The sequence below is a fragment of the Hyla sarda genome, chromosome 4 (assembly GCF_029499605.1).
Source record: "Hyla sarda isolate aHylSar1 chromosome 4, aHylSar1.hap1, whole genome shotgun sequence".
Classification (NCBI taxonomy): domain Eukaryota; kingdom Metazoa; phylum Chordata; class Amphibia; order Anura; family Hylidae; genus Hyla; species Hyla sarda.
The window spans coordinates 269,153,522-269,165,609 of NC_079192.1; the positions used below are offsets into that span (position 1 = coordinate 269,153,522).

At 45.0% G+C, this 12,088-nt stretch overlaps 1 protein-coding gene across 1 annotated transcript in view; it reads right to left on the reverse strand.

The window, feature by feature from the left end:
- Positions 1 to 5,331: 5,331 nt before the first annotated feature.
- LOC130369210 (speedy protein 1-B-like) overlaps positions 5,332 to 12,088 on the reverse strand; it is a 45,638-nt gene continuing 38,881 nt past the window's right edge. Inside the window, exons 5-6 of the mRNA XM_056574134.1 lie at positions 5,710 to 5,878; positions 5,332 to 5,629 (exon numbers count right to left, since the gene is read on the reverse strand). Coding sequence (XP_056430109.1) covers positions 5,408 to 5,629; positions 5,710 to 5,878 — 391 coding nt within the window. The 3' untranslated portion in view covers positions 5,332 to 5,407. The remainder of the gene's footprint in view (positions 5,630 to 5,709; positions 5,879 to 12,088) is intronic.

A 12,088-nucleotide genomic window follows, 5' to 3' on the forward strand; every position in this document is an offset into this window, starting at 1 on the left:
AACTCCCAGCATGCCTGGACAGCCAATGGCTGTCAGGCAATACTGTGAGTTGTTGTTTTGCAACAGTTGGAGGCTCCGTTTTAGAAACCGTGCCGTACCAAGGTTTCTCATTTTTATTGGGGGGGGGGGGGGTAACTGTGTTGGGGTAAGTGTATATGTAGTGTTTTACCCTTTACTTTGTGTAAGTGTAGTGTAGTGTTTTTAGGGTACATTCAGACTGCCAGGGGATTACTGCGAGCTTCCCGCTGGGAGTTTGAGCTGCAGCGGTAAATTTCCTGCATCTCTAACTTGCAGCGAGAGACTAACTGTAAACCCCCGCCTGTGTGAATGTACCCTGTACATTCACATGGGGGTAGGGGGGGGAACCTCCAGCTGTTGAGAAACTACAGCTCCCAGCATGCCCTTTGGCTGTCCGTGCATGCTGAGGGTTGTGGTTATGCAACAGCTGGAGGTACACTAGTTGTAAAACACTGAGTTAGGAAACAGCTGTTGCAAAACTACAACTCCCAGCATGCATGGTCTGTAAGTGCATGCTGGGAGTTATAGTTTTGCAACAGCTGGAGGCACACTGGTTGGGAAACACTGAGTTAGGAAACAGACAATGTTTCCAACCAGTGTGCCTCTAGTTGTTAAAAACTACAGCTCCCAGTATGCCCAGACTGCCGACGGGCATGCTAGAAGTTGTAGTTTTGCAACATCTGGAAGAGCACAGTTTGGAGACCACTATACAGTGGTGCCCAAACGGTAGCGCTTCAGATGTTGCAAAACTACTTCTCTCAGCATGCCCAGACTGCCCAGGCATGCTGGGAGTTGTAGTTCTGTAACATCTGTCCCTTCAGATGTTGCAGAACTACAACTCCCAGCATGCATGGCCAGTCTCAGCATGCTGGGAGTTGTAGTTTTGCAACATCTGGAGGTCTATAGCTTAGAGACCACTATATAGTGGTCTCCAAACTGTGTCCTTCCAGATGTTGCAAAACTACAACTCTCAGCATGCTGAGACTGTCCAGGCATGCTGGGAGTTGTAGTTCTGCAACATCTAAAGGGACAGATTTTACAGAACTACAACTCCCAGCATGCCTGGGCAGTCTGGGCATGCTGAGAGTAGTAGTTTTGCAACATCTGGAAGGGCCCAGTTTGGAGACCACTTTATAGTGGTCTCTAAGCTATAGACCTCCAGATGTTGCAAAACTACAACTCCCAGCATGCCCAAAGGCTGTCTGGGCATGCTGGGAGTTTTAGTTTTGAAACTCCTAGAAGCTGCAGTGAAGATCAAGGCGATCTTCACTGCAGCATCTGACACCGCAGCCGCACCACTTGCCTGCTGCGGTCCTGGTCCCCGCGTGACTGCCGCTGGTCCCCAGGTAACGGCTGCCGGTCCCCGCTGCATCAACGGCCCCCGCACCTCGCCGCCATCTTCCCCGACATCCAGGGGAAGGCAGAGCCGGGGGGGGGGGAATTCCCCCCGCCCCTGCCCTGCGATTCGCCGATCAGTCCTCTGTTCGTCCAATCGCAGGGGATAGGAGGAGGTGGCACCCTGCCACCTCGCTCCTATCCCTTAGGATGATCGGGGCTCCGATCATCACTATTTTCCGGGCGATCGGGTCATCAGAGACCCAATCAGCCCGGAATTGCGCAAATCGCCGATCTGAATTGAATGATTTCAGCAGGCATCCTGGTCCGGTCCTCGTCCGATGAGCGGCGAGGACCGGAAAGGTTCAGGGTGTACAGGTACGCCCTGAGTCCTTAAGGATCGGGGATGCAGGGCATATGCATACGCCTTGCGTCCCCAAGAGGTTAAGTAAAAGTTACGTTTTAGGGATAGTTTCATAAGGGGTTTTATACTCCGGGCTTAGGCCCAGGGGTTGAGTTCTAATTGGTCCCTTACTGCCCTAGGGTAGTTTGTTTGTGTTCATACTGATAATTGATCACGGGTAGGCAAGTTGTCGGACAGGCAGGTGGCCTAAGCGGGTGCTAGGTGGCCTATGCTGATGCACGGCCTAGTTGCAGCTGCAGCTCCAACTCCGTCCACCACTACATGAATCCAGCCCTGACCACAGCTCACTGATTTAAAGTGGGCACAGCGCCAGTTCTTGTCCAGCTGCTCGGGCCGTGGCCACTCTAAATCAGTGACCAGTGGAGGCTGCTACCTCCAGCCCCTGCCCGAAAAATTACCGGCCTTTGTGTTGCCGGTATTTTTAATATAACATTACCATGGCCAAAATACTGGCTGTGCCGGTGAAATTCCATCTAGGTGGCAACCCTAGATATTACTATAGGAGAAACCTGCAACGTATGGAACAATTCCCTGCACCACTAGGGAGATTTATCAAAACCTGTGCAGAGGAAAAGTTGCCCATTTGCCCATAGCAACCAATCAGATTGCTTCAGAGGCCTTTGTTAAAATGAAAGAACCTATCTGATTGGTCACTAAGGGCATCCAGGCAGCTTTTCCTCAGTACAGGTTTTGATAAATCTCACCTCAAAAGTCTTTACTGCATGTACAGTATGACTAAGTGTCCTAACATGGCCAAATATACCTGTAACTCCAAACCTGTGCCCACGTACAGAGGTGGAACTTGTAGCTTCTGGACCCCCAGTGCAAAGTCTGTGACAGGGCCCCATGTCTACCATGTGCCATTTCAAATACTGCAATGTGTGCAATGTGTAACAAGGACCCCCAAACCCATCCTTTGCCATTCATAACACTTCATGGACCCCCTCAGGCATCAGGGCCCTTGTGTGACTGTTACCTCTGCATCACTATAGCTAGGGTTCCAAGCATGCAATTAAAAGTGGTACTCCACTGCCCCATCGTTCTGAACATTTTGTTCAGAATGCTGGGTGCAGGCTGCGGGGGTCATGACATAATGGCCACGCCCCTTGTGACGTTATGCCAAGTCCCCTCAATGCTAGTCTCTGGGAGGGGGCTTGGCATGCACCACGCCCCTCCATAGACTTGCATTGAGGGGGCGTGGCATGTTGTGACATCACGAGGGGCATGGCCATGATGTCACAACCCCAGCAGCTTGCACCCAGTCTTCAGAACAAAATGTTTGAACGCCGGGGCAGTGGAGTACCCTTTTAATGTGACTGCAAAAAGATAACCGCATACGTTTTTTTCTACTTTACTTTACTTTACTATATACTAGGGAGAAGGAAAAAACCTCTGAAGGTTACATCAGGGCATTCGGGTCACACATCGCTCATCATCCACACTTTGTAACAAATTCTAATAGAAGAAGTGACTCAGACAAGGTAAATAAATGTAATTAATGAAGTTTATTATTATATTTTATATGTATTTTTAATGTGTTGTAACCTCCCATCACTCACGAAGAGCGTACAGCAGCACTCAGGACAGGAAAAAACCCCATAGGGGAGGAATCCTGTAGGGAATCCATGGCTGCTGTATGGCCCTTCCTCCGGGCATACTAAGGGAGGATTACATAGTCCATCAAGTTCAACCTATATCCCTAATAAGTCCCTATTGAGTTGAGTTGATCCAGAGGAAGGCAAAAAACCCTCATACTAGAGGTAAAAATTCCTTCCTGACTCCAAATATGGCAGTCAGAATAAATCCCTGGATCAACGTTCTGTCCCTATAAATCTAGTATACATAACTAGCAATGTTATTATTCTCCAATAATGCATCCAGACCCTTTTGAACCCTTTTACAGAGTTCGCCATGACCACCTCCTCTGGGAGAGAATTCCACAGTCTCACTGCTCTTACAGTAAAGAACCCCGTCTGTGGTTGTGTAGAAACCTTCTTTCCTCTAAACGTAGAGGATGCCCCCTTGTTATAGATACAGTCCTGGGTATAAACAGATCATGGGAGAGATCTCTGCAATGTCCCCTGATATATTTATATATAGTTTTTAGGTCACCCCTAAGCCTTCTTTTTTCTAAACTAAATAAACCCAATTCCGATAATCTTTCTGGGTACTGTAGTCCTCCCATTCCCCGTATTACCCTGGTTGCCCGTCTTTGAACCCTCTCCAGCTCCACTATATCTTTCTTTTACACTGGTGCCCATTACTGTACACAGTATTCTATGTGTGGTCTGACTTGTGATTTGTACAGCGGTAGAATTATTTCCATGTCATGGGCATCTATGCCCCTATTACGCTATAACATGACTGCAAATGTGTATGTAGTGATAGTGTGTAGGGAATGAATGTGTATGTAGTGATAGTGTGTGGGGGATGAATGTGTATGTAGTGATAGTGTGTAGGGGATGAATGTGTATGTAGTGATAGTGTGTGGGGGATGAATGTGTATGTAGTGATAGTGTGTAGGGGATGAATGTGTATGTAGTGATAGTGTGTGGGGGATGAATGTGTATGTAGTGATAGTGTGTAGGGGATGAATGTGTATGTAGTGATAGTGTGTGGGGGATGAATGTGTATGTAGTGATAGTGTGTAGGGAATGAATGTGTATGTAGTGATAGTGTGTGGGGGATGAATGTGTATGTAGTGATAGTGTGTGGGGGATGAATGTGTATGTAGTGATAGTGTGTGGGGGATGAATGTGTATGTAGTGATAGTGTGTATGTAGTGATAGTGTGTAGGGGATGAATGTGTATGTAGTGATAGTGTGTAGGGGATGAATGTGTATGTAGTGATAGTGTGTAGGGAATGAATGTGTATGTAGTGATAGTGTGTAGGGAATGAATGTGTATGTAGTGATAGTGTGTAGGGGATGAATGTGTATGTAGTGATAGTGTGTGGGGAATGAATGTGTATGTAGTGATAGTGTGTGGGGGATGAATGTGTATGTAGTGATAGTGTGTGGGGGATGAATGTGTATGTAGTGATAGTGTGTAGGGAATGAATGTGAATGTAGTGATAGTGTGTGGGGGATGAATGTGTATGTAGTGATAGTGTGTAGGGAATGAATGTGAATGTAGTGATAGTGTGTAGGGAATTAATGTGTATGTAGTGATAGTGTGTAGGGAATGAATGTGTATGTAGTGATAGTGTGTAGGGAATGAATGTGTATGTAGTGATAGTGTGTGGGGGATGAATGTGTATGTAGTGATAGTGTGTAGGGAATGAATGTGAATGTAGTGATAGTGTGTGGGGGATGAATGTGTATGTAGTGGCATGTAAGCAGAATATTTCACGCTGTGCAAGATCTGCAGCAGCAGTGGGAGATACGCTGCGTATCCCTCGCTCAACATACACACAAAGCTTTCGTGTCGCACACATAGGTGCAGTGAGTTTTGGAGGTGGGGCCCCGCCTCCAAAACTCACTGGGCACATAGGGCTGCCGCCGGAAAGCCTTGTGTGTATGGTGAGCGAGGGATACGCAGCGTATTTCCCGCTGCTTCTGCGGACTTTGCGCAGCGTGAAATACGCTACGTATACGCCAAGTGGGTACGCCATCTGGGGCGGCTTGGTCTTCATCCGTTCTGTTCTTCTTTCTTCGTCCTTCTTCGCTTGGTGTTCTCTTCCCCGGCACAAGGCTGCAGATCGGTGATACAGATGGAGCAGGCGGGAGGGATCCACCATGGGCCTCTTGGGATGTATTCTGCAGGATCCCTCCGGTACCAGCGTATGGCCCAGCCGTGATGTTCCTTCCGCTCTCTCTTCCATGCCCAGTACTCGGGGTCTTGTGCCATGATCTAGAATTAAATACAATATAAATTGTTATAATAAACAGACTTTCATTCCTAGTGTATAGTTTTTATTTTATGTCACTGACCCGATCACAGGTGTCCCTGGTCACCCAAGCGTGGAAACTCATCCGGAGGAGCAGCAGGTTCCGCAGGTGTAGCATCCAGGTCTTCATCGCCGTCCACATCGGTCCGAGGGCCCAGGGGTAGATCTCGCGTCGGAACATCTCATCCTCTTCAAACTGATTGGCAAGAAACCTAAAAGGAAGAAAAAATAAATAAATAAAAATTATACAACATTTCACAAGAGGAAGAGGAGAAGAACCATTGGTAGTAATATTACAATATAGAGTGCCTGGTACATATATATATATATATATATATATATATATATATTTATATTAATGTGTGTATATATATATATATATATGTATTTATATAGATGTGTGTATATATATATATATATATATATATATATATATATATATATATATATTGTGGGAAGTGTCAGGGATCGCCCTTTGCTGAGGGAAAGGGACACGTGTCTGTCTTTATCCAAATCAGGCAAACAGCAGCAAGTTCATGCAATCTGACTCTTGGTCAGGTTTATTAGAAAGGTTGCAAGCCAAATAAAAATAACAATACAGGAACAAAAGAAAAACCTTGCCTGTCCGGCACTAACTATACAAGTGATGACCCTCACTACCAGCTGGAGAGCTTCTCTCTGCCAGCTAACAAAAATACTTTCAGCAACCTTACTCACATGAGTCTCTCCACAGACAGGCGTTCTGTGTCCTCAGCCAGAGAGAGAGATCTGACCTCCTGGCTTCTCTTTTATATCCACCCTCTCATTCACCTTAATCAATCACCTGGCAGGTGAGAGGCTCTGGAGTTACCTCACATAGGAAAGGAACCTGGGAGAAATATACCTGCTTTCCACAACCAAACCTGCATGAGTGTCACAATATATATATATTTATGGTCAGGGCCTTTCAGTGCGTATGGAACGTACGCCTACCTGACCTAAAATACCATGATATAACTATAACACTACTTCCTATCCTGTAACAAGAATACCAGACATAACCTACCTTACCTAATCTGCGGCAGAGGTGTTCCCGGGCCGCCATCGGGGGTACACCTTAAGGGGGCATACCCTGAAAGAGGCTGAAGGAAGACCTGAAAAAAGAGGGAGGGCTGATGGGTGGGACAGCTTGACGTCCAACGTGCCCCTGAGCCTGCACGCACTGGTATTTATACCACCCAGGCCCCTCCCATAAACCCAGGTTGTCATTCAACCTTTAACTTATGGTCAGGGCCTTTCAGTGCGTATGGAACGTACGCCCACCTAACATACCATGATATAACTTTCACACTACTTCCTACCTGTAACAAGAATACCAGACATAAACTACCTTACCTAATCTGCGGCAGAGGTGTGCCCGGGCCGCCGTCGGCGGTACACCTTAAGGGGGCAAAAACAGCGTGCATAGGGAAGTAGTATATAATATGCCCTTAAGTGATACCAGAGCCTGAGCTGTCGACCCAGCCTTCAGGCCATGTTCCCAACCCCCTCAGCGAGTATCCAATGGTACTGCGGACATCCCTATAATGACACCTACTTAACCAAAAGCCATAGCTACCATCTAGACACCACGTGCATATTCGCCACCTGAACTTGCTGAATGGACTGACCAAACATTTCCCTATCCTACTGTACCTCATGACCCACTCTCAGTAAACCTAGTATGCAGTTTCCAGGATTATGGGCCAAACCTGACAAACTGTAGGGAACCCTAGAAAGAAACCCAAGTGTCATGAGATACAGAACATTACAGACGTATACTGCTAATACAACAAACTATTCCCTAAATCAACGACCATAACTATGGGAGAAAACAACTAACTGAACCATGTTACCATGTGTGAATATGTCACCTGTAAATGATCACTTTAATGCCAGTATGGCAGTCATATCCTGCAAACGTGTCAGAACATACGACTATGCAGTGCATCCCACCTGAGAACGTGACAGGCATGACGGGTATACAGCTGCCTATGTGTAGTGACGTTATTGCTCTGAAGACGTGTCAGCAACAATAACCAAGTAGTATATCCCACCTGAGAACGTGTCAGGCATGTCAGGTATATACTCCTCTATGTGTCCTGCTGCTATTGCTCAGGAAAACGTGTCCGAAACAATAGCCCAAACGATGTATTCCCCTGCAGACGTGGCAGGCAGTCTGAGAATATCCATAACCTGTATACATAACATAATCCAAAATGGTTGATGATGCGCCTATGTGCATGACGCGTATGACCATCACGTGTAAGATTCGTGCACTGTGAATAACTTGAAAATAAGCACTATGCCTAGCACGTAGTGTCAAACCCGCCACCATGACGTAAGCGTGTGACTACCGTATGCAAAGTAAGATAGCTTGAAGTAAAACCTATAACGGTATAGTAACGTAACCTGACCTATTCATAAACGTAGAATTAGTACTAAGGTAACCTGCTTAAAATAACATACATGTATGGAGACATTTACTGGGTACCCGAAATAAATGGGCAGATAAGCATCGCGTCATGCAAGTAATAACGTATACGTAGAATGCTCGAACTTACGTAGCGCATGTGCCGTAGTCTATTTTTGACAATAAGCGAAATGACGTAGGTATGCGTACCCATATTATGGCAACAGGACTCAGTTCACCTGTAAATTATTACTTTAATACCGGTATGGCAGTGGTGTCCTGCAAACGTGTCAGAACATACGATTATGCAGTGCATCCCACCTGAGAACGTGACAAGCATAACAGGTATACAGCTGCCTATGTGTAGTGATGTTATTGCTCTGAAAACGTGTCAGCAACAATAACCAAGCAGTATATCCCACCTGAGAACGTGTCAGGCATATCAGGTATATACTCCTATGTGTCCTGCTGCTATTGCTCAGGAAAACTTGTCCGAAACAATAGCCCAAATGATGTGTTCCCCTGCAGACGTGGCAGGCAGGCTCAGAACATCCACGACCTGTAAACGTGACATGATCCAAAATGGTTGATAATGCGACTCAGTGACACATGTCTAAACACAATTACCATAGACACCTATGCTTACCACAGTGTGAAAACATGATCCAGTCATACTATAGCCCGATAAGCGTGTAATACCGTATGGAAGCCTACGGGTGTGTGTAAGCTATATGGAATTTGATCGCATTATCACGTGGAACACCACGTGTTATGCCGCATAGACACATAAGAGTATAATGACGTGTGGAAACCTGAGCAGATACCACGCGTGGAACACAAGCGTGTTGTACCATATTGGGAACAATAGTATGACATGCCACATGGAAATATGAATGAAATATTGTAAGGAAACATCAACGTTTTGACCCATTTGGAAACTTAAGTGTGACACCATCATGAACATAATCGTGTTATCCTGTATGGAAACTGAGCGTGTAAACTGAATGGAACATACAATTATGTATACTGTTAATTCCCAGCATACCCACCGAATAGTAAAACACCAGCGTGCACCCCTTATGTCAACCACAGGCGGGCACACCGTACAGAAAATACAGGAATCCCCGCCGTACAGTAGACACCAGTGCGCGCACCCACAACAACCACCGGCATGCACACTGCATGGTAACCAGCAGCGTGCATACAGTATGGAAAATGCGATCGTGTACACTGTACGGAAATGCCATCGTGTATACCATACGGAAAATGCAATCATGCATACCGTACGGAAAATGCAATCATATACCGCACGGAGAACACAATCGTGCCCACCGTACAGCAGATACAATCACGTATACTCTGTGGAAAATGCAATCGTGTATACTGTACAGACAATACCATCGCGCATACCACACGGAAAAAACGATCGTGTATACTGTACAGAAAAGCAAGCGTGTATACTGTACTGGAAATACTAGCGTGTATACTGTATGAAAATATAAGCGTGCATACTGTACTGGAAATACAAGCATGTACACTGTACTGGAAATACGAGCATGTACACTGTACTGAAAGAGTAAGCATTTATGCTGTACGAAAATACGATGGTGTGTACCGTATGCAACACCGGCGTAAATATTGTATGAAAAAACACAAGCGTGTATATCGCAAGAAACCCAAGCGTGTAATTTATGGAAAATGCAAGCGTGCCTATCATGCGGAAAATACCAGCGTGTAAACTATGTGAAAAAATTACGAGCGCGTATACTGTGAGAATATACAGTCGCATATTTTGTATGCAAATACAATCACATTCTATATAAAACACAAGCATGTATACTGTATGCAAATACAAGTATATATACTGTATACAAGATAAGCGTGCATTCTACCTGGATGATACAAGCGCCTACACTTGTAGGAAAACACAGCGTATATACTGTATGGAAATCCAAGCGTGTTCTTGAAAAAACAAGCGTGTCAAACTGTATAAAAATACGAGCGTGTCCTACTGTATGAAAATCAAGCGTGTTCTATTGTATGAAAATACAAGCATGCTATACTGTGAGGACAATACGTGCGTGTATACTGTATGGACAATACAAGGATGTATACTGTATGGAAAATACAAGCGTGTATACTGTATGGGAAATACAAGCGTGGATACTGTGAGGACAATACGTGCGTGTATACTGTATGGGAAATACAAGCGTGTATACTGTATGGAAAATACAAGCGTGTATACTGTATGGGAAATACAAGCATGTATACTGTCTGGACAATACAAGCGTGTATATTGTATGGAAAATACAAGCGTGTATACTGTATGGGAAATACAAGCGTGTATACTGTATGGACAATACAAGCGTGTATACTGTATGGAAAATACAAGCGTGTATACTGTATGGGAAATACAAGCGTGTATACTGAATGGACAATACAAGCATGTATACTGTATGGAAAATACAAGCGTGTATACTGTATGGGAAATACAAGCGTGTATACTGTATGGACAATACAAGCGTGTATACTGTATGGAAAATACAAGCGTGTATACTGTATGGGAAATACAAGCGTGTGTACTGTATGGAAAATACAAGCGTGTATACTGTATGGGAAATACAAGCGTGTATACTGTATGGACAATACAAGCGTGTATACTGTATGGGAAATACAAGCGTGTATACTGTATGGACAATACAAGCGTGTATACTGTATGGGAAATACAAGCGTGTATACTGTATGGACAATACAAGCGTGTATACTGTATGGACAATACAAGCGTGTATACTGTATGGAAAATACAAGCGTGTATACTGTATGGGAAATACAAGCGTGTGTACTGTATGGAAAATACAAGCGTGTATACTGTATGGGAAATACAAGCGTGTATACTGTATGGGAAATACCAACGTATTCTACTGTATGGAGATGCAAGCTTGTAATGCTGTATGAATATACAAGCGAGTTCTACTGTATGAAAATACAAGTGTTCTACAGAATGGAACATACCAGCGTGTGATACTGTGTGGTAAATACTGGCGTGTATACTGCATGGTAAATACCAGCGTGAATATTGTCTAATAAAAGCCAGTGTGTATTCTGTATGGTAAATGCAAGCGTGTATGGTAAATGCAAGCGTGTATACTGAATGGTAAACACTAGTATGCGTACCACATGGTGAAACCAGCGCGTATACTGCATAGGAACACCAGCGTATACACTGTATGGTAAGAACCAGCGTGCATACTGTATGGCGGATACAAGCGTGTGTATTATAAAAGGGCACCGACGTGCATACTGTACGGCAAACACAAGCGTGCACACCGCACAGCAAACACAAGCGCACACACCGCACAGCAAACACGAGCGCGCACATCGTACCGTAAATACAAGCGTGCACACCGCCAGGAAAACACAAGCGTGCACACTGCACAGTAAATACAAGCGTGTACACCGTATGGTTAATACAAACATGTATACTGTATGGTAAATAGAAAAGTGAATACCGTATGGAAAATGCAAGTGTGTATACTATATGGTAAATGCAAGTGTGTATGCTGTCTGATAAATGCAAGTGTGTGTATACTGTATGGTAAATGCAAGTGTGTACCGTATGGAAAATACAAGTGTATACTGAAAGAAAATATATGCGTGTATACTGTATGGTAACATGTAGTGACTGCACGGTATGAAAGCTATGAGTGACTGCACGGTGTGAACGCTATGAGAGACCGGACAGCATGAACGCTGGCTGACCGCCAGGCATGAATGCCGAGTGACTGTATGAAATGAAATTTCTATGAGCGACTGTGCGTTATAAATGTTATGAGTGACTGTACGGCACAACGTTGTGAGCGGCTGCGTGACATAGCCGCTACGTGAACCGTCAGCCACCACAAAACGTGGTCCATGGTGACCCTGAGTCTGGCAGAGAAACCTGGGGTGTGAGAACTGGAGGAGGGGAATTGTACTGGAGACTCCCCCCTTG